General features: G+C 28.7%; 1 protein-coding gene across 1 annotated transcript; it reads right to left on the bottom strand.

Annotated features, from left to right (window-relative positions):
- Positions 1 to 322: 322 nt before the first annotated feature.
- LOC142329415 (uncharacterized) lies at positions 323 to 18,703 on the bottom strand. The gene is made up of 9 exons (XM_075374009.1): positions 18,659 to 18,703; positions 17,484 to 17,584; positions 14,202 to 14,449; positions 12,840 to 12,959; positions 8,977 to 9,095; positions 6,488 to 6,612; positions 4,370 to 4,553; positions 818 to 1,025; positions 323 to 613 (listed from the first exon to the last, which is right to left on the bottom strand). The coding sequence occupies exons 1-9, from the start codon at positions 18,659 to 18,661 to the stop codon at positions 453 to 455; spliced, it is 1,269 nt and encodes a 422-aa protein (XP_075230124.1). The 5' UTR covers positions 18,662 to 18,703; the 3' UTR covers positions 323 to 452.
- Positions 18,704 to 25,032: the final 6,329 nt, after the last annotated feature.

Genomic DNA, 25,032 nt, shown 5'->3' with positions numbered 1-25,032 from the left:
TAGTTCTTTGATCCAGAAGTAGATAACCTGTTGATGAAGGGCAATTTTTACTGATCTTCCTGCTTCAGACGTTTGTAGATGTCTGATTTGTAGATATTTTTTATTTAATAAATCTTTATTTTTAATTTAATTTGAAAAATTAAATTTATTAAATTAAAATTAAAACATAAATTCATCAAAACTTTTCCACTGTTTATACTTTAAATGGAACCAAATATCTTAAATATTGATATTAAATTTAAAAATATTTTATTTCCTACAAATTAAATTAACCAAGAAATTGTAAATTGATGCCTGCATTTTGTAAAAAATATTACACAAATTAAGTTGAAAAAAATATTCTTTATTTAAATAAACAAAAAACAAATTACAAATATTACATTTTATAAAACACATATTTATAACAACATCTATCATAAATGGAATCTCTCATTGCTACAATCAAAGTGCAATCAATCTAAAACATTCAAAAATGTTAAAATAATTATACTAGTAGACTGCCAATGTGAAAAGTGTTCCAAATCACAAGGTCGTTTATCAATTTTGCGCTTCTTTGCTGCTTCTAAACCAGTAGCATCATCATCATCATCATGATCAGAAGTCGGATGAGACTCTATAACAAAAGAAACATGAATAATTGCAAAAAATAACTTTAAAAAATCTTCTTCTGATAAATTTGGTAATAAGAATTAATGAACCACCATAACAGAAAATCAAATGAGCTACTTCTATCTAAGATATTTTTTGACCTAGAACATTAAAATTACAGAAAACTTTATAAACTAAATTCAATTCAAAAATAAAACAATATTCTTACCAGCTTGTGCTCCATATTCACCCCCAGCCAAAAACCCACAAACAGAAACATTAAGGAATTCTTTTTTGAAAATGAGTAATTCCAAAACTTCATGATCAATTTCTGGAAAACGATATATACGTTTAAGAGTGTATGGACGATCTACACATTGAGCATGAATACTGATTCGATGTGCACCATCTGGTGTAGGACCAATTCGTTGTACTAACTGCAAATAAATTGAGAAAAATTTAATTTTACAACCTAGTTATTGTTTTTATAAAATGAACTAGCTTATATTTTTTGACAAGTTTCAAATGGATGCTTGAAAATATTTGTTTTAAATTTGGGACTGTAGTTATACTCATATTTCAAAATAAATGGGAGTACTTTTTAAGTTTTTCTACTCACTTGATCCTGCAGCCAACAATTATAATTAATAATAAATAAATTATAATTAATAAATTACAAAAATAAACAAATATGTTTTATGTTACTTAGCTTTTTATTTATGCTTTCAGTGAAACAAGCTAACTGACAACATAATAAATTTATTTATTTATCTTTTTTTTTATGAATAATAAAAAAGATTTTTTAGCATGTAAAAAATATCAAGCCTACCTTAGATTTTAATTTTTCTTCTAACCCAAATATTTCGCATTTAAAAAAAAAAAACAGTTTGCAGAGTTATGTCAGTTTAAATGTCAGGAATAGCATTTTGTGCTGCATGGATAAATATGCTGAGAGAGTGAAAATTTCTGTAAATGCTGTATTATAAATGCTATTAGATTTAGTTGAAAGCCAGAATCAATAAAATGATGTAATTGATGTGATCTCTAAGCAAGAGTAAAAAAAAAAGTGATTATGCCATTTCTTATGAAATACTTATCATCTGCTAATTAATAACTGATAAATACAAAATTTTCCTATGCAGTTCATGTTTCAACGTGTAAGAGAGTGAAAAACATTTATCTTTGTACTATTGAAGACACACTAACCTTAAATTAATTTACAAAATCAATATTCATTTTTGTTTATAATTTTACACTATTTTAAGGGAATTAAGATGGATCTTATACAACTACTTTTACTTTAAATATATATAGATTATTAAAGTAATCTTGATTTAAAAATCAAAATTAACTATGAAATAACTTGTTTGCAAATAGAAATTACCTCAGTTTGCAATTCCACATTAGTAGCCTAGTAAAAAGTAAACAGCATTAAAAAGATAATTTTGGGGGAAATTTTTATAATATAAAAACTAAAATAAGCACTGTCAAGTTTATTCAATGGCATTATAATCCTCTTCTCTTCCTGAAAAATAATGAGTTACCAAAAGAAACCTGCAAAGCAATATAAAAATCAAATACAAATTTTGGACAAGAACAAGGTGATAAGTCTACAACTAAACTGGAAAGGAAGATTATTTATGAGGTGGTTGAATGATGGTAACACAAATATGTTTAAGTGTACTCAAACTCTTTAAAAGCTGGTTAAAAAGAATTCATATTTTCCAGACCATTAGTTTTACTTTAGGAGGCCTTTATGACAGCTACATCTTCTATCTGTAATATCAAAATAATATTTTGTTTTACAAAACAATGTTTTGTAATATTCAAAACATGTTTTTTAAATTTGTAAAACTAGAAAAGACTAGTCAGAAAACGTTTTTGGGAATGATTGAAATTTTTTTATTTATAGCACACAAATGATTTTATTCACAAGAGTTAGTTCTTGAATATTTAATACAAATCCTGCGTAATGGGACAATTATTCATATTGTGCAAAGAATTAAAATTCATCATTTAATTTACCTTTTAATACCAGGGTCATTTGTAAAGTTCTTAGCTTGATACAGATGCAATATGACCAAACGACTATAATATTTACAAAATACGATTCTCTAGATAACATTATGAAAAATTTTAGTGATGTGTGTTCAGTTGCTTGTTTTTGGCAACAAGCAAATTGAGCAAGTCTAACAAGTTTTGACATTTTGTAAAAAAGGACAAAATTGGAGTTTGTGCTGTTACAAACTACTATGTTCTGAAAGGTTTAACCCTGAATATATGTACAAAAAGAATTAGATTCCACTTTACAGGATCCTTCCCCTTCTTTAAAAAGAATAACACAATCGTAACAAAACTGCACAATGCCATATTAAATGATCACCGACTGAAGGTACACGTATTTGCTGATATTGCACACATCTTGATGAAGCATCTCCACTCTCCATTTTACATGATGTTTTTGGTATAAAACAAGCTTTCCTCTCAACGAGTGTCACATGTAATTGTAGTCAATCAAAATTGAAATCTATGAACACTTCTCAAGCAAGGGTTTTAAACATATTTAAGTGCAACTCTGCTGAGTTCTTCAACAATAGATGAAACAGATTTACCATTAAAAACCAGAAACCAAACAGTGAATGAGAGCAGGTGAAACTGCACCAAAGAAAATGAAAACAGTTCCACCTGAAAGAAAAGCTAAGATTTTTAGGATTCTCATGGTATGATGCTTATAGATTACTTGGAAAAAGGCAGGACCATCACTGTGGAGTATTATATTTCACTACTGGACCAACTGAAGGGTGTTACTCCGGCTAAATATATACATCTGACCAAAAAGAAAGTGTTCTTTATTATGATAATGCACCTGCACACACATCTTGGATTGTTACTGCAAAACTTCATGGCCTACATTTTGAAGTACTTCTATGTGCACCATATTTGTCTACTAGCAATTACTTCCTCTTCTCAAACCTTAAGAAATGGCTTGCTGGATAAATATTTAGTTTAAAAGACAAGGTCAAATCTGAAACAGCTGCTTATTTTGCAGAGTCGGGCAAATCAAATTATGAGATATTAAAAACCTGGCAATGAACTGCTTAATTTCCTGGCTATGCCAATCAAGTTTTACAATTCAAGTTTTCAAAAACATTTCTAGCTACACCAAAACTTTTTTATAGTCATAAACACTATTTTAGCTTTAGGATAAAATAATTCCTTTTTATTGAAAAACAATAATCAAAATTATTAATTATTTTTAAAAATTAAGATAACATTTTAAATACCATGAATAATTTGCAAAATGGATTTTAATAAGATGGACTTATTTTTTAAAAATAAATCTTTAAAAAAATTTGTTTAAATTAAAAAAAAGATTTTTTTGTTACTACAGACCATTGGAGTGGAATAGGGAAAAATGTTTATAGTGAGGGGGTTTGAAGGCCTACTGATGTAGGAAAAATAAATGCAAAAAACTTCCATGAACTCCTTTTTTCTGAAGCAAGAAATACCTAAAAAAAGTAAAAGTGTATAGTCATTTTTGTTAAATATTTTTAAAATATTTAACTATTTTTTACTGAGAAAACCTTTTTAAATGTCTACTTGAAGCACAAAACTTAAAAAAGGCCATTTTTTAGATTTTTTTAATTTACTGATCTGTATACTTTCCCATTTTAGCAAAACAAAAAACAAAAACAAATTATAACAAAAATAAAAAATTCTGTGTCTTCTTAGGCAAAAAACATTTTGAACAACCCTCACATAACATACAAACAAGACTTACTCCTTTGAAAAAATCACTCATATCCTCTGTACGTAACCCATCTTTATCCAAGATATCAGAATATGCCATTATATTTTCTCCACGAATAATAATACAACAAACATCAGGTTTAATAATTTTGCCACCTTTCCACAAAAATATTTTGTTTATTTTTCCACCTCCTACTGCAAAATCAGAATCTTGTCTGCAACAAATATTGTAAATAAACATTATTTTCAGTAGAATTTACATTAAAAAAAAAAAAAAAAAATTATAAACTGAATTAAACAAGAGAATTCTTTAAATTTTTATGTCAGAGCCAAACAGAACACAAACAATTTATTAACCTTTACTTAATTGGTATAGGTTGTACATAATGACATAGACCCACACATACAAATATTCACGGTTAGACATAACAAATACCAATACCCATATTATTTATGAAGAAGACATAGTACAGATTTCTTATTTACATTTATTTATTTATATATATATTTTTTTATATTTGTTTATAATTAATTTTTCATTACAATAATTTATTACTATCATTTATTTTCTATAACAGATTACTTAAACAGTTAGAGTAAATAACTAAAGTGAAATTATGCATGATATTTACGCTAGGCTACCAAACAGTTGTGTGTCCTTGCAATATGATAAGTGAAGAGTACACATCAATAATACATCTTTGCTTCTCTGGTTGCCAGTATAACTTATACAAGGTATACTTATTTCAAAATAAAGTATAATGTACTTTTAAATTTAATGTACTTTTTAATACTTTTAAGTCTAAAATAGGAAAAATAATAATTTCTATAAATTAGGTAGATTTCATAAGAAAGCTACCTGTTGTAAAGGGAACCATGATTTGACTTCCAGAAAATTTCTACATAACTTCGGGTTTCACTCCCCATACCCCAAAACCACCATCAGCTCAAAAGCTTATGTATATATTCTTGTGAACACGATATCTGCTGTAATTTTCACCAATCACTTTCAAACTGTTCTCTAAAAATAACTCTACCCAAAATCTCAATCGAGTTCGTTAACAGCCAAAATTGGACCTTGAGGGTGGAAATGGGGTGGCTTTTTTGAAAAAACAAAATATTGCTATAACTTTTTTATTAAGTAAAATATCAAATTTGTTAAAGTTCCTACTATTCTTTGGATAAGGGCCTACTACTTATATCAGTAAAGTTTTTTGATATCACCAACTATTGGCCCAGGGGGTGGAAAAAATGGGGTTTTGAAGACAAAAAAAATCATATCTTCCTTAATTAACACAGTATTGAATCAGTTTAAAGTGGTCGTCCTCCAAACATTACCTAAAACATTTCTCTGAAACAATTTTTGATATGATCAGCCCTTACAGCAACGGATGACCAAAATGTTACTAGAATTGTAAGATAGGGCTTGTTATATGTTAAACATGTAAAACTTTTTGTTACATGCAACCATTGTTGTATTGAGCAATTTTGAAGTTTTTCTTAACTTTAAGGTGGAAAATTTTTTTATAGTTACAGTACAAATGAAAACCTTTACGTCTTGTTCTTAAGGTGAAAATCATTTTCTCTGTTCTCATTAAGTTTTGCATGGATTTATTTTGAATACCAAAAAGACATCAAGCTATACACATCACTGTACAATAGCAAATATAATCTAATTTACAAAGTAACGATTGAAATAATATAAAATATTTAAATTTAAAATAAATTTTTTTCATATTACTGCCACAGACTGCATAATCATCAAAACTGATTCATTTATTAAAAAGACTTGAACTAATCTAATGTAAGAGTAAATACAAGTACTTTACTTTAGTAACTAACTACAAAAATTGGCTTTAACTTTTTCTTTAATTTAGCTAACCGACAACAAATCAAGTGTTTGAATATCAAAAATAGCTGCTGTAACAAATAATTTAATACTTAAGATCACCAGAGTATTAAATACCAATTATTACAACTGCAAGTTACCTACAAATGTCTTCTTCATTAATGTCTTAAAGAGTTAACTTTACAGGATAATGACAACAGTCTCATTTCAATGATTCATGTCTCTTTTCAATTTTTTTAATAATTATTTTTCATCTCTATTTAAACCTTTTTGTATAATAAACCCATTGTACTTCCTTACTTTTCCTGTACTGTCTTCATCATAGTTGAAAAATATTTGTTAAGACAATCATATGAACTTCGATTTGTATAACTTTCATAAAACAGGATACATCTAACTGGACCTTTATCTTCATGGTAACATACCTGAAAAACAACAAAAATGTATTTTTTACACAATAACAAGGTGACATCACTTTATTTTGTTAATAAAGTAAATAAGATAATAATGAACAAGGAATAAAGTTAATATTACAAAAGTTGAAGAATAAAATCTATTACATTAGAAAGTCATCATCACAGGGTTACAACACAACTAAATTGCTTGACGGTTTTGATAATAAAACTTTTACAATTATTAATTAATCTATAAACCACACCTAAACACATAATCTGTTAGACAAGAATTAAAATTTAAATGCTGTATTGACACTGGTTTTGAGCTCTAAATTTCATAGAACTGAACAAAAATAATAGAACGAGGTGTGGCTATTAAATAATGAGACTAATGGTGTAAAATATTTTATTTTAAATTTCATCTCCTTCAATATACACCCTTCCTCTATCACAATAATGTTCCATGTGAATTTCCATTGTTCAAAACAGTGCTCTTGATAATATTCACCTACTATCTAAGACCAAGATTATCTATTGAAAACTTATTGCTATATGAAGTCCTACGTGGCCTGATAGTTTTACTGAGGCTACAATTTTTTCCTATAACAACTACTTCAGTACAATTTGCACCTTATAACAGTTTACACCGGTTACTTCCTTCTCATTGCCTTTGAGAATGCTATGACTTCGTTCATCTTTCAAATACAAATAATTCATTATCATAAGAAAATAATTTTAGTTTGTAAAATATGATAAAACGATGATAAAAAACGATTTCCATTATAATAACCTCTTTTGTTTATTTCAAAATGTGGGATCCGGTTGAAATGTGTACTGTAAGAACAGCGTGCTTGATAAGATTTTTATTCTGAAGGTTTAAAACTGACAAATTCACTTGTGGATATTAAAAAAAGAAAAGCAAAAAGTGTATTAATCATGTAAATTTTTACAAGCAGATTTAACATTTTAAATTGGGCAGAACAACTGTTACAGATTTTTATCATAAAAATTTTGGCAGATGCTATGCAAAATCACATTAATGAACTTATTCATAAGAACAGATACAAAAACATTTTCTGCAATTTGTCGTACAAGTATCAGCACTGTCCACTCCATTATCCATGATAAGTAGAATTACTGTACTCCATACCACAAGACATCCAAATTCACAAGTACACAACTTAAATGGCAGTTTTTAGCAGGTAGGTAATACTTTTTTAGATCACGTAATAACTAGTAGATAAATTCATTATTTCGAGTCAGAACTTGAATGCCAGAACATGGAATAGAAACATCTGAGAATTTGTCCACCATAAAAAACTATAAAACCTATGCACCAGCTGTAAAATGATGCTATTGGTATTTCTGGACTATAAAGACCCAATTTAATGTGATTATTTGGAAGAACAATTTACAAATCAATAGTAAATACTATTTTGACATGTTAGAAAGTGAAACCCTCAACAAGAAGGAAATGTTTAAGTTTTCTCTCAAAAGGAATAATTATTCTGCAAGATAACACCCATTCCATACTGCTCAAAAGACATGGAAAGTTATTCAAAAGTTGGGTAGGGAGGAGTTGCGACATCCACCTTACATCCTGATCTCACACCTTTTTTTTGCTTGGCACCAAGTTCAGTAACAATGAACAGGACAACAATGGCTTGAACATTGAGGTGAACAATTCTTTACTATTGGAATAAGAAACCTCACAGAAAAATGAGACAAGTGCGTAAATGTAACCAAGGTCTATAATGAAAAGTAGAATTACTTTATTGTCATAGAATATAATTTTTCTAGTCATTTGTTTCTAATTATTGAACGACTCTCACATATGTACTTATGGTTATATTACAACAGAATGTTTGAGCAATTCAGAACTTCTGTATTAATAATTATATAAAACACAATTAATATGTGCTGCTAATTTTTTGAAAACATTAACCCTTACATGAATTTTTAGAATTTCTGGATATCTGACATTTTGTTCATATAAATAAATCTTGATTCCACAAATCCATATAAATGAGTTCTCTCAAAATTATTTTTTAGGGAATTTATTATTCTTGGTCATTAAACACAAAAGATAAATCGATTGCTAAGGCAATCAGCCATAAATAAATATCAAGTGCATGCACTGAAACTTAATCCAGTGTTGTTTATCTTTTGTCATCTATGGAAAAGAGCTTATTAAACATGGTTTTGGCTGTTGATATCTTATTTCACACCCTTCATTTCTAGGATATTACTCCCCAAGACATTTCAGATGTTATAAAACCATCAGGTTATGAGCAATGCAGTTTATTGCCTTACCCAGGCTCCAATATGTAAATATTAAAAAATTCAGCAAGCATAATAATAAATATCTTTAAAAAATCAGAAGCATTTACTTACCTCTTCCTTATTAAACAATGGTTCATTATTCTTTCTAGCAGATGCTAGTGAACTAGAGATAACAGTGTAATGAACACCAGGTATATTAGGAAGAGCAAGAGTGGTAGAGCCACCACTATCTGAATAAAAACAAATCACTATAAAAAATTAGTTTTAATTACAGCATTACTCTAAATTAATAAACAGAAATTCAAAATATTTGTTGTAGTAATTGTACACAAGAAATTTACTAAAAAATGTAACTGATAAAACGTTTTACATTATTTTAATCTAACATCTACTTTATTAGATTCTATAAATTGTCTTCTGGATCAAAATTCTTAAGTCAAATTTTAGCCAAAATTTGAATACTTATTAAATTTATCTAGTCATCATTTTGTTATCTTCCATTATATAAAATGAGCATAGATAGTAGATAGCTCACCTAAACCGAGCCAGATCAAAATAAACAGAAAGAGACTTCTTTCTGTAAGTCTAGTGGGTACAGAATTTGAAAGAATTTTGTAGCATTATTCAAAGATTTTATTGTTGCAATCGCAGAAAAGTGAGCAAGAGCAATGATCTTTGTGAAAGAGATCCTTTTTTTATGAATTATGGTAATTTTGTGTTTATGTCCTCATTTAGAAATCCAGCAGGGATAAACCATGCTTAGAAACCTTTACTTCTTCACACACTTGATCAATTGTAAGAAAAGTGACACAATCTTGCGAGGACAATTTTCACATATGTAAGTATTCATACAAAATTTGATACACCCATTCATTTGAGATGCATATTACCTTAGTAATTTTACTTGGTTCAACCTTCTATATTCAATCACAAAATTATGAATTTTTTAAATATTTTCTTCAGTTGTAATCTCAACAAGCCATCCAAAAATATCCAAACCACTTATAAACTATTCTAACTAATGGAACTGACTCACCATAATATTTATACAGCTTGGATTAGTTTCATACGTGGTTTTGCCTTTAAAAAAGTAATGATTGAATATAATATAAAACTGTCTTTTTTGTCTATATTTCACAAATCACAATTCCTGGTGAACTGACTGCCAACAACAGAACTATGAACGCATCTGACTAAAACTTATATGCTCCAGCAGAAATGCATGAATAACCTTAGCAATGTACGATGAGCAACATCTTGTTTTGTAAATCAGTGGATTTACAAAATACCCCTAATATATTATTAAAAAATTATTTTGTTACACTTTCATATTTACCTTTCATAAATACTTCAATAATAACTAAAAACATAGATTTAAAAAATTAAATATACATAGATTTAAAAGAATCAAATTGTACAAATGTTTGGCATTTTTGTTGTTCACCTGAATATTCGTTAACTATCACTTAATTTGGTATAAATAAAGCATATCATGTGCAGGATCTTGGATTTTATTTTTACAAATAACACTGAAAATTATCTTATTATTGTTTTTTAGTAGTACCATAAAATAGTTATTTAAACATAAATATGAGAAGCACAAATTTAAATAATACTGCCACATGGAAAATCTCTACTTTCACATCTAACATTTCAATTGTAACAACTCCTTAAAATTTTTTTCTTCAAATCCTCACCCAAAATCTTACTTCCTCTAAAAATATTTATACTTCTTATTGCTCTACTTGTACGGCATTTGAATTAGCAATTTCAATAATTCAAGCATATCTATCCTCATTATTTCTCTCATAATACAGACTTTTTTGAAGAAAGTGATTTCATGGAAAAAGCATGAAAAAATTCATATTTAGTGTTTAGGCTGAAAAACTTTATTTTAATAATAAATTTTATTTATTTAGATAGTTTTACTTATGTGATATAAAACAATAATAATAAAAACAAAAAATAAAAAAAAAATAACCGATCATAGAAATGCCATTTTTAAAAAAAAACTTAATCTTCTTCATTCTCTCCTTCACTATTATTTGATTTGATACATGGAAAACTTGTACTCAGTTGGGATGTGGTGAAACAATTTTTTAATGTCGTTGATTTTTTTTGTTGTCTATCGCTATTTTTCCGATATATGCTAAGAGGTTTTCTTTGTTGGGTAGTTCCTTGTCACTCCAGCAGATTTGGACATTACAAATTCTTCTTCATTACGACCAGATATAAATGGTTTTGTAATAAGAACCCCAGGCTTGTTTTTTTATATTGAAATTTATAATAGTTTGTTGAAAAAACAGATTTTTTGTAATGTGTAGGCCACCACTTCTTCAAATTTATAATTTCCTGTGTTGATAATAAATATACATTAAACTTGTTTGATTTTGACGATTCCTTTATCAGTTCTACGTAATTGTCAGGTGTGTAAATCCTGTCATGACAACTGATAGTTCTTTTGACAGTTGTAAAATTTCTGTTACACTGATTAAATGAATTTCCTTGAAGGGAAAATAATGGACAATATTTGAAAATCTCTTTGTTGATGCTAATGACAAGAAGAAACATACAACTGTATAATTCCGATTTTGACCTCCACATCCATCCAAAAGAATAAATAAATGTGTGACATGATTTGTTTGGTGTCAATATTTTTTAAGGAAGGTACACACTTCATTAGGTCCTTTCAACACCTGACCTTCACGGTACAAGTAGAATATGGCATTTCCAGTTTTTAAACTGTAAATGCAGAATTCAAAACCCACAACTGCCTGTAATAAAACACTTCCTCCACAGGTATGTAAGAAAGAGGTAAATTTTGTATAAAATCTATGCATAAATCCACAGCATTGTCATTACCATCACATATTTTAATGACTTCTTGTACTTTACTATAGCATTTCTTGGCCCTCTTCTTTTATGAATTAATAATTCTGCTGCAGTAACACATCTGACACTGTCATTCAAGTGTAGGTCACATAGCTTTACACCTAACTCCTCAGAGCAGACATCAATTTGTGGCCTTCCGAATGTTAAATTAAGGTTTTTTCTAAAGCAAGACAGAAAGAAATGATACTTAACTTTTGCTTACATATCTGGAAATTTAAATATAAATTATATAATATTGTCACATTCAAAGAACCTGATAATTTTTTTAAGGACTTAAAAAAGTCTCTCTCTGACTATCCTCTGAAATCAATTGGATTTTTTGCCTGACTTTTAGGTAAACAAAGTCACCACACTTGTTTTTGTGTTATAGAAAGAAAACTCATAACGCCTTTCTGTATACTAGGATTCTTATTATACCTACATTTACAAAATAATAATAGGTGTTACCTTTTGGTTTCACTGATTTTACTTTACATTTCTGTATATCTTTCACGTTCTCACTTTTGATAAAACCTTCTTCATAACGTATTCTTCATCAGAACTGGTCATTTTATTTATATTATTATATATGGTTTATATTATTAGCTTATAAGGTATTGCTTTAAGCAGCAAAACAAAAGCAAGTACACAAGAATGTAAGATGGAAGTAAATATGATGTTTGTAATCACTGATCAATAGAATGTACAGCTGTGTAGTTTGGAAAGGGAACATGATCCCCTTTCAAATAACACATAATATTGCTGCTGTAATGCTAGGTCAGAAAGGATGTTCTTTCATACCAAAAACGTGTCTTTTCAAAACAGTAGAAAAAGGATACAACAAAAACTGCAAATCATGAAAATCTGAGATGTTGCTGTTTCAAAATAACCTATAATTATTATAAGTAAAGGAAATAAATAGTTTCAATAATATAAGAATTACAAGTAATAAAAGATCTGACAACCAAGTTTATATATAATGAATTGTTTTTCTACACCACTGATCATAATAAGCAATAACACTGTGTAACAAAAAGTAAATTAATAATCCAACTAAAAATAATATAGACTTAAAATAATTTAAAAAATTAGCAAATACAAACCAAAAAATGCACTATGGAGCATTTCCTCATCACTCCCTAAACGTTTTTTGAAATCATAGCATCCATCACATTGTAAATAGATAAAAGTAGGAGTAAGTTTATCACTTAATTCTACCAATCCTGTTAAACAAAGAAAAACAAACAATCAAAAATATCTTATTACAAAAAAGCCCCCATCCAAATCTAAATATTAAAAAAAATCTACTGATGACAATAAACTTAGATTAACAAAAATAATTCTATATAAAATCTTACCTTAATTTATTTTAAGTCATTGCAATAAGTACATCATAAATATAACTAACTGATTCAATGTGTTTTGTCTTTTACTGTTTTGTATTTTTCTGTGCTTAAAGTGAGAGATTTAGCTGAGCTTTTACCCTTTCTGAAGCCAACCTATTAGAAATAATATAGTAGCAAAATCTGCATCATAAAGAAGGATGCTATCATTCTGTCATAGAAATTGATATTTTTATAACATTAGATATTTAAATTATTGATTAATTATAATTACTATATCTGAAATTATCAAGTCTAAAATTAATTTATGAGCAGTTCAAAAAAACAGTAATTTTTTAACAGAAATTTAAGTATTGGAAACTGGAACTACCTTTTTTAGAAGTGCTTTACTTTCTGAAAAGACTACAAATCATAATATTGTTCATCAGAGATTCAATCCTCCTTACCCTCTGAAACATGTAGCTTCCTTGATTTCAGAATTGAAAGTGGTTAACATTTTTTAGGAGTAATAAAACTTTATGATACTGAAAGTTCAGGCCATGTTGCTCCTACAAATACTTACATACTTTTTCAAGATCACATATAACCCTCAATCTTTAAGAGGTAAGGGATCCATTACCCAGCATACACTAGATTAAAAAAATTAAATAATTAAATTTTATTAATTGAGATTGAAATTAATTATTTTCCAATTATGGAAATAATAAAATATTATAATAAACAACAATCGTATTAAAAATAAAATATGTCATTTATTCACTTTTTGATAAATAATTCTCATATAGTATTTTTTTCATCCTGTTCATAACAAAAGACTATTGACAGCGATTGATTTTTTTTTTTTTTTTGTCTTCAGTCATTTGACTGGTTTGATGCAGCTCTCCAAGATTCCCTATCTAGTGCTAGTCGTTTCATTTCAGTATACCCTCTACATCCTACATCCCTAACAATTTGCTTTACATATTCCAAATGTGGCCTGCCTACACAATTTTTCCGAAGTGCCAGTTTGCACTTCCTGTTTATAGCATTGATTTTAGATTGATTTGATCGATTTTCGATTGATTTTAGAAATCATAAAATAGAACTTATTTAAAAATGTTTTATAAATAATTTTAATCTCACCAGTGGATTCTCCAAGATGAAAAACAGGTTTCCAAATTTTATCGATATCATCTGTATATGGCAAATTCTTAGAAAATCGTTTTTTACCAGAGAAACTTGAAAATTTTAGTACAACTTGAGGAATTATTTTAGCATTATTCCAGTATTGAAATTCTTCATCTTTTGATTCCAAATTTTGAGAAAAAGTAACTGAAGGTAACTTACTAAATTCTTGTGATATTATCAAATCAACCACTTTGCGCCAATCCCTATAAATAAGAGAAGAATGACATTTATAATAATTGCATAATGTTAAAAATGAAAAATTAGATGTACACTAATCATAACTAGATTGTAATCCTTAGTTACAAATATAATTGAAGTTAATCAAAGCACAACAATTTCAATGCAAATATAGCTTAAATCTGTATACTTCAACTCTCCTTTAACAAAAAAAAAAATGTAATAAGTAAGAATAAAATTAGAAGTTACTGCTAAAAACAATTTTGATATTAATGTGAGTGTGTGTGCGCGCGAATCATATACATGAATCTTTATGGGATGTGAACAATGCCAAACCTGGTCAGGATTTGGACCCAGAACCTTCAAAATAAAAGGCAAGAACATTACTATCCACCATGGAAGATTGTATGTAACTACTATTCAGGAACAAATTGGGTAAAAAAACCAATAGTTTAAGCTTTTGAAAGAAATTAAATAACAATTATCTATGTATAGGAGCCAGTTCAACAATAAAATAATCATAATTTATTCATTAAAAGATTTAATGATAAAGTGAAAAATAGAAATTATCAATTTCATTAACACTTGGAATCCTATGCTTCTTGACAAATGGTGGTCCATGGTAACTGGGCAATTTTTAAAAAAATTCCTACTTATTATAACTCTAAGATTTCCTTACAAGAGTTTTATTACCTGAAGGAAAAAGGCATGATGATTTGTTCCATTTAAAAAAAAAGACAAATGTGACTTACCAGAGTTTGTGTGTCATGTTGAAATCACTTTCGAACGCAGAAAAAAAAATTGCTGTGATACAAGCACTTAATGAAATTACAAATCTTTGTAATTATTACATGTATTTTAAGTTATCTATATTAAATATAACATTTTTAGAAATAAGAAAACATACTCTTTTAGTATAATATAAATTCATTTAGATATCGCTTTGGAGTAAAAAATATGTAACTTGAAAGAAAAACTTCTTTTTAGTAAAAAAAGAGCACAAAGCTAATTTGATGTTTTACTTCCACTAAATACTTTCACACACTTCTGATTATTGACACTTAAGACTAAGGCATAAAAACCAACATTATTATTCTTAAAAACTATTTTAAAATAAAAAATTATAATTATGCGAGTTAACACAGTGATATTTTAAAAAAAAAATTAAATATAAACAAATAAAAACACTAAATGTACAGATAATTTTCCTTTGTATGATACACTTTGAAACAATCTGGTAAACACACTGTAAATTTACTGTCTGGTCATCACAATCTTGTTTCTGTTCTTACAAATTCATTTGGTAGTGTGCCTTTTTTCTGTCACTGCAGACTTCACATTTTCTTGTAGGTGGAAGTTTCAACAGAAAGCATCTGCCTTCTTTAAAAAGAGTATCACCTTTTTCAGCAAAGGTTTTACCAGTTTCAATTAAACACTTTTGTAGTTTTCATTTTTTCCTCTCATTTTGAGGCCTTGTATTCCAATACAATATAAAAAATTGGTACAAAGAGAAGTGTTAGGAATTTCAGAAGAAAAACTAAGAAGAGTAATAGTAGCACTAGTAGGCCTAGAAGTAGAATCATTAACCGAAGGTTCAGTTACAGAAAGTTACTTTTTTTATTTTGAACATCAGCGGTTATAATAATCATTTAATGAATACAAAAAAAAATGATAACAAATAACCGGATCTTCATACGTTGGATCTATATCCTCATCATCTAGTTTTACTAGAACCACTATCAAAACCTAATTCAATAATTTGTTCATGTGCAATAAACACAATCTCAATGTCTTTGTCAGAATCACAATTTTCCCTATCACTATCATCCAAGATAATGTACACCAATTTGACTAATTTTTAAACAAAAATAATTAATAATTGTGTCAATAGAATAAACATGGTAAATAAATCAACAATATGCACAAAAACAAACTTGACTCACAAATATCACCAACATAGTGCTTCACAATTATCATCTCACTTAAACTAACACAGTTCAAAAATTATTCAATAGTTAAACAGTTTGATATACAAATTCAGTATCAAACACTGAACATCTAAGATCAATGAAAGACAACCTCAAGTTGTCCTAATGAAAGATATATAACTTTAAACACAATACAACATATATTCATCTGTCGTTCAACACAGCAAAGATGGTCGGAGGAGGAGTTGGCACTTAAGTATTAATGCCACCGCAGCTACAGCTTTATTTAAAAACAAAGTAGTCAATCGGATTTCGGTGGAAAATGGGCCGATATAGAGTTTAACATAGATTCAAAACAGTCTCTTTATTAATTTTAATAAATGGTTATTTATATTTATTTATTTTATTAACCAAACTTAACCTACGCTCGCTAACCTTGACTAATTAACAGGAGTGTTTTGATTTATTTAAATAATAAATAATTGCAATAATTACTGAATTTATTAAATAAATACTCAAAAAATTTTGGTGTTAATTAGTCAAGGTTAGCGAGTGAAGCGAGCGTAGGTTATGTTTGGTTAAATTATATTTATAAAATAAATAACCACTTATTATAATTAATAAAGAGACTGTTCATTTTCCACCGAAATCCGATTGACTACTTTGTTTTTAAATAAAGCTGTAGCTGCGGTGGCGTTAATACATAAGTACCGAGGAGTTATACTTGTCCATCATATACAAAATTCTATTAATAAAAATGAAATTTATATAACAATAATAGGCAATGAAAATATATTTTATTTATTATATATTATTACATTTTTGTAAGAAAATTAAAAAATATATTTAATTTGGACATCTACTTTTGAAAAAGTAGCCACTCTGGAAATTTCCAGTAGTTAACCAAATGCCCTTACATAAATTGTTACAATTATTCATCAATGAACAATCACAACAGACAGCAACAAAAATATTTCAAATACTAACAATAAAAACTAATGTGTTTTAGTCACAAACATAAAAAATTTTTTTTAAGAACTATTTCATTAAAAATTATCATCATTTTACAGCTAATGAATAAATTTCAACTACTTTACTTACATATAAATTATCAAAAATTCACATTTTTTACCTGCAAACACTTCTGGCATTCAGAAGATCAGAAGTGGGTAAAAAGCTTAATATCTTTTTTGAAAGACCATACTCTTTGGTAATATATTCTCCAAAATTCTCCTAGAAAATGAAATTTTATTAATTACTAAAGAGTGTGACATAATAATATAAAGAGTGCAACTATAAAGCTTTGGTAAATATGGTGTTTGAGAGTGCATAATGGTTGAATTATTTTAAGATATAAACTTCTGTAATGGCAAATAAACCAAAAATAAAACATTAGATGAAAACATTTTCATTCATCTTTGCAACCAACTTCAGTAAACAATTTTTAATAATTTATTTCAAATACATATGTGCCTCTGGAATTTGTTAAGCTGATGTTCTACATTGGTAAAAAAAAACAAAGGTGTGCGCGCGCGCATGTGAGTGAGTGTGTGTGTATATGCAAGGCAAGAATATTTTTAAAAAAATCTATACATATAACCAATATTTGCAAACCACCTCATAAATTACTTGAATAATGTTAATTACAAATTCACAACTGCAAAATCAAACTACAAATCCATCACCAATGATGAGAGCAATCTTGATATTATATTCTTGTAATATGAGTAATAAATAAACACACAGTAACAATATATTAAATGAACAACCGCAATTCATATTCAATTCACTTTCCGACCCCACGTAAATACGTTGTCTACCTATTTTTAAAAAAACCGCCAGCAGTAATATCAGCTGACGTCAGTCTGATATCAGCAATACTAGTCACTGAAGATGGTCGCAATGACTGAAAATATTAAATTATTAAACGTTTAATTACAAAAATTAGGTTCGATTAGTCGTTACAAAGTTTACATTTAAAATACTTCGGTAAAGATACTTTCATAAAGAAAGCATTTCTTAGATTAATTTGTAAATAAAACAGGTTATAAATACTGTATTATACATTATTAATTTCCTGTATATAATTATATTTAAACAATAATTATACAAAAACTATCCGGTCTTCATCAAAAATGACAATAGAAAAGTTAACCTAAAAACGTCAAGATTTAAATAAACATTGTATCGGAATATTTGTACTAGCATTTATTTACTTTAAATGTAAAACAATACGATGAATTTAGGTTAAACGGGAACGGCTACACTTTAAATGAAATAAAGTAACGTAAATAAAAAATGATATACCATTATTTCATAAGCAAAACACAAACAACACAAGCTATCAATGTAAATACTATTCAACACTATCGATTATCATGAACAGTGGTAAGAAAACGTAAATCGAATCAAGAAACATGAAATATATCTCTAAAGAATAATCGATGGAATACGGATACTTTTATGCCATTAAGATTTTAATATTTCATTAAAATCGGTATGTTTTTGTTCATTGTGAAAGATAAGACAGAGTGTATGTATACATATATATATATACACTTTGGGGGTCTCACATATTGGAATTGGTAAAATTTGAAGCATAAACTAGCGCCACTAAATTAGTGGTAGAACTAAATAAAATGACGGTCCGTCCCAGGCGGCAAAATTTCACAATAAATAATAATATCTAGTAATCTAAACTAAAAATTTGAACCATTTCATTTCATATTTTTGTCGCACCTACAATTCGAACCGATTAAAATGAGCACGGAACTTTTTATTATTTAATGTGTGACGGAACCGGGGAATTGCTTTTCTTTAAGAGAGTGTTTTTTCTTTTTCCTCCGGTAACTACAGTTTAGATAATTCTTCAGAGGATGAGTGTGAATGAAGAGTAGGTCTTGTACATTCTCAGTTCGACCATTCCTGAAATGTGTGGTTAATTGAAACCCAACCACAAAAGAACACCGGTATCCACGATCTAGTATTCAAATCCGTGTAAAAATAACTGGCTTTACTAAGACTTGAACGCTGGAACTCTCGACTTCCAAATCAGCTGATTTGGGAAGACGCGTTCTTCACCACTAGACCAACCCGGTGGGTTAAGAGGGTGTTATCTATCGCTTCCTCTAACGACTGGCGGCACAGTCTGTACTTGTACTAACCAGTTACCTAACGGTAATTCCTCGTGTTTTGTTTTGTGCTCGAATTGTTATTGATGAATATTCAGTGAGAATTAATTCTTTCAAATAAAGAATAGAGTACAATATTGTCTAATAACACCTGCAACATCAGTCGTCCAATTCACATTGACTCTTGACATTGAATCTCAATTCATGATTTTCCTTAAGTGCGCGTTGTGATTATTAAATTATTGACTAGAATGTAAATATAATATGTGTCTCTATTGGGCAAGACGTATTTGATGATATAGACATTGATATTGTAATAAAACACTTTGCTCTTAGAAAAAAGTAGACGAATAAAGTTTTGGTTAAAGACAGAAGTTTTATTTTTAATTCTAATTATTTTTGAATAAAAATGTATATCGAACAGTATCATTCTAGTTCTAATTAGAAGTTAATTTGTGTTTTATATTCTATTCATTGTGTTCTTAATTTTATGTAATAATAACTTAATCTTGTCGACGTATATCATAAATGTTGTGTATATATCAATAAGTGGCGTACGTGTAAGAACTTTTGTAACAAATGTGTTAATTATATTATAAAACATACATACATGATTTCTTTATTTGTACCCTGTACAATACACAAAAAATTTATTCTTGGCGAAGAGTTTTTTTACTATTTTGGAGGCTTTTAGATTTAAATACATAATAAGGGGGCTGCGAATTTGGTCACACACCAGTTTTAGGGCATTTGAATTAATTTCATCAAAACCAGATGAAATTTTAGTTTTCATATACATTATAATAGATAATGTGTAGACTCTAGGAAAATAGTGACACTACTTCGGTTGAGGTAAAAATATTGTTATGTAATTAATTGTCGATTCTGAAATGTAATAATATAAAGAGATGTTTTTAATTTCTTTGTAATTCTTAAAAAATAGATATTAAAAATATCTGAAACCTTTTGAACCTCACCAACTATCTGACTATTATCTCAGCTTTAATTCTACCTATTCCATTTTTTTTCCTTTTTACCTATTAATTGATAAATTAATTTCCACCGTTCCCTAGTATTAGTGTTATTAATAAAGAAGTTTCTAAAATTTAATTCTTTAGCCTTCCTATGTCATAGATAAGTCTATTCCTGAACCTAGTGTAATATCTTTTTAAATCTAAATTATATGGTTGATTTTTAACTTTTTTAAACAATTTTTTTCTTTTAATTCTACTTGATAAATTATTTGATACCCAGGGTTTAATTTTGATAACATTTTTAGTTTTTATTTTAAACTGCTTTTTTCAGACGTACTTTTAAAAGTTATAAAATTGCTCAAAAGATGTGTCTACGGCTTTTTCATTAAATACTTTATTCGAATCAGTATTCAGGATCTCATGTTTAAACCTAACTAAATGAGCTTTTTAATATCACGCCAGACAAGTATAAGGGTCTGTGATGATGCCACATTAACAAAAAAATTTAAAAACAAACATTTCTTTGAACTATTTACATTTAATGAAAAAATGATTTATAAAAGTCTTTATATCCAACCTCGTAGGGGTGTTGACCAGACTCCATACCATTTGAATAAAGCAAAAATTAAATTTATTAAACAATATCATTATCCTCTAAAACAGTAGTCAGGCTTTTTATAACTACTGCCCACTTTTGTGTCGCCGTTAGTAGTAAATGTTTTCTAACTGCCCACCGGTTCCACAGTAATGGTGATTTATAAACTGGCAAAGTAACTTTACCTTATAAAATGTATAAAGCAGAATTATAGCAATAATAATTACTTACCAAATAATTTAAGTCGAACTTTCACTAAATTTGGCAGAATAAAAACAACTTTCCGTAGTTAAATCTATCTTTTTATTTATACTTTGTATACATAGAAGCATGAAGTCTGATGAAATAACATTTAATTAATTAAATTATTAATGAGATCCCTGAGGCTGCAAAAACTAAATACTAGATATCTGGCTCAATTTTTGTAAACAACAAACAAAGGTCTCCTCTTTCAGAAATATTCAGGCAGTTTCTTTGTTTCATCATAATATGATTAACAGCACTAAAGCCTGATTCCACAAGATATGAGGTAGAGAAAATTATCAATAAACTGAATATCATTTTTCACATATTTGGGTAGATTTCATAAGAAAGTTACCTACTGTAATGGGTACCACGATTCAACTTCCAGAAAATTTTGACATATCTTTCCATTTTACATCCCCAGACCTCAAAACCAGTCAGTTCAAAAGTTTGTATATCAACTTTTTATATATATATTTCACTTTCTTGTGGGTATAATAACTAACATAATTTTGTGCCAGTCACTTTCAAATTGTTTCTTAAAAATAACTCGTCCCAAAATCAAGATCAATTTTGTTAATAGCCAAAATATGACCATAGAAGGCTTTATCGAAAAAACAGAATATCGCTAAAACTTTCTTATTAAGTAAACTATCAAATTCGTTTAAAGTCCTTACTATTCTTTGGATAAGGACCTAAAACTTATGTAAGTAAAGTTTTTTGATGGTTCAGGGGTAAAAAATAAGGTCTTTTGAAGACAAAAAAAAATCATACCTTCCTTAATAAGCACAGTATTGAATCGGTTTAAAGTAGTTGTTAGTCCTCTAAACATTACGTAAAACTTTTGTCTGAACAAGTTTTGATATGACCAACCCTTATGGCTAGGGATGACCAAAACTTTGCTGGAATTGAAAGAATTGTCATATGCTAAATATGTGAAACATTTTTTCACATGTAACCATTGACGTATTGAGTAAATTCTAAGTTTTTCTTAACTTTAAGGTGGAAATCTTTTTTATCCCTTACTTTTTTCCTGTTTAGCCTCCAGGAATTACCGTTCAGGTATTACTTCAGAGGATGATTTTCACTCAGTAAATGACGTGTAGTCTTGTACAGTCTCAGTTCAACCATTCCTGAGATGTGTGATTAATTGAAATCCAACCACCAGTATCCACGATCTAGTATTCAAATTTATATAGAAGCCTTTACAAGGATTTGAACCTTATAACTCTCGACTTTGAAATCAGCTGATTTGCGAATACATGTTCACCACTAGACCAACCTGGTGGGTTTTTATCTCCTACTTAGCATCGATCAAATCTACCTCTGCCTTCCGGCATGCCAAAAGGACAGGTCTGCAGCTGAGTACCTTGGGGGCTCTCTCGAGCATGAGATGGGTCACTTTGGTGCGGTGAGGCCGTGGACACTGCTCCCATGCCTGAGGGCATTGCTCATGATTTTAATGACTATGGCTAATGGTTGTGTTGGTAAGTAGTTGAGTTTTGTGTATGCTGGGTGAGATTGTGGAAATTTAATTAACTTTTGAGAGTACTTTGGTGGATATGTTATGTCTTGTGGCCATGTCTGCTTGTCTTTGTTGGCTTGATTGTATGAATGTATAAATGTGTGTGGTACATCTTAGTACCCGTTAGGTGTTCTATTTTTTCTGGACGTTTTCCTCTTTAGTTATTAGTGGTGTGCATGTAGTGGTCTGATCAAAGTACGCCTCTGGGCGTACTTTGATCGAAAACTCTAAATTTCTCTCTTGGTTTTTTTTTGGTCTCTATTTCTTGGTTTTCTCTGCGGATTTCATTCGGTACCTCCACAATATCTTTCATTGTAATCAAACCATCGTCAGCTGCCAATTGAAGCGCAACACTTTCTTTTTTCATTTTCACATAATACTTTTTTCGATCCACTCACGGTTTTTAAACAAATAGAACGGATGGGAATTAAAAAAATTTTTTTGTCTTCAGTACTTCATTTACATAAGAGCATTTACTATTAAAACAAGCTGTAATATATTTCTTTCTCTACATTTTATTATTTCAAGTATATTATTAAGTTTTTGTACGCTATCTAGTGGTATGATTTATAAAGTACATTAAAAATGAATAAAATGACATATTCGAGTCCCGCAGTTCATCAAATGTAAAAAAAAAACGTTGTCTAATAAAATTTGAGGTAATTTTTGAAAGCATTCTTTATTACAAATCTAATTTACTGAAATATTATAATGTTTTCATGCTTATATTTATTATTTTTTTCATTTCATTGTTAGGTTAGGTCATGTTTAGAATAGTAAACATTGTTCGTTGACTCAATCACCTCTTTCTGAAAAGTTCTAACGAACTCTGAAACTATGAAACTTTTAGAGGAGGATGCAAAAATATATAAAATTTACAATGGCATTTCTATTTTTACAGAATTTTTTCCAGGAATTTCTTTATTTAAGTTACAAAATTATACCTAATTGTCTTCACCATAAAAATTCTCCATTTTCAAGAAGTATTCAGGAAATTATTTTTTTATAGGTTCTTTACATTTTACATTTATTCTTATTATTTTTCATATGTATAAATTAACTGATAAAACAAATTACTTAAAGAAAATTTTATTTTTATCTAGATCTAACAATATTTTACAAAAAAGTAAAATACAAAACTGAAATAAAAGAATGTGATAAAAAAAACAAATATAAAAATTAATTATTAAATTAATAAGAGTATTTTTAAATGAACATACATATTAGGTATTATGGATGCAATGACATATTGATTTCTAGAATTATAAATAAGATTAATATAAGATAAAATATATATCTATGAGGGCTGTCTGAAAAGTTTTGAGCCTCAACATGATGATGGCTGCACTCATCAACAGAAGTTAGAAAATGCATTCGCACATGTGTTGAAAGGTGCTTACTAAAATTTCAGCCATTTTGGATGCTCAGTTGTTTGAGTAAGTCACTGTGATGGTTTTTGTGAAAATGGAAAAAAGAGAATATTGTGCTTTGATTAAATACTTACATTTGAAGGCAATATGCATATGCAAATTAAAACATAGTTGGATGCTGTTTACAGGGACTCTGCCCTATCATTTGCCACCGTGAAAAGATGGGCAGCTGAATTTAAATATGGTCATACCAGCCTGGTTGTGATATGTGTTCGGGATGGCCAAAATCTGCAACCACCACCAATAACATCAAAAAAGCTCACCAAATGGTACTGGACAACTGATGAATTAAGGTTAGAGAGACAGCAGAGCCTATGAGCATATTGAAAGAACATGTTTGTCATACATTAACTAAAGAATTGTAAACTATCACATTTACTATATTGTAAATGTGTAAACTATCCACATGTTGGATGCCACATTTGCTCACTTTGGACCAAAAATGAATTTGAATGAACATTTCCAAGGCCCTGCTGGAGCAGTCAAAGCAGCCCAATCAAAACGAGTTAAGATTTTTTGTGTCGATTCATAACTGTAGTTGAAACATGGCTCTACCACTACACTCCTGAGATGAAACAACAGTCAAACCAGTCGACTGCAAAGGTGAACTTGCTCCAAAAAAGGCGAAGAGAGTACAATCAGCCGAGAAAGTGATGGCAACTGTTTTTTCGGATAGTAATGTAATTTTGGTTATCAATTATCATCATAAAGGTAAAACAACTATGGGAGAGTATTACGCATCATTACTTGACAAGCTGAAGGCAAAAATTGCAAAAAAAAACA

Source organism: Lycorma delicatula, chromosome 8, assembly GCF_047948215.1.
Source record: "Lycorma delicatula isolate Av1 chromosome 8, ASM4794821v1, whole genome shotgun sequence".
NCBI lineage: Eukaryota > Metazoa > Arthropoda > Insecta > Hemiptera > Fulgoridae > Lycorma > Lycorma delicatula.
This window is presented reverse-complemented; position numbering and strand designations above follow the sequence as displayed.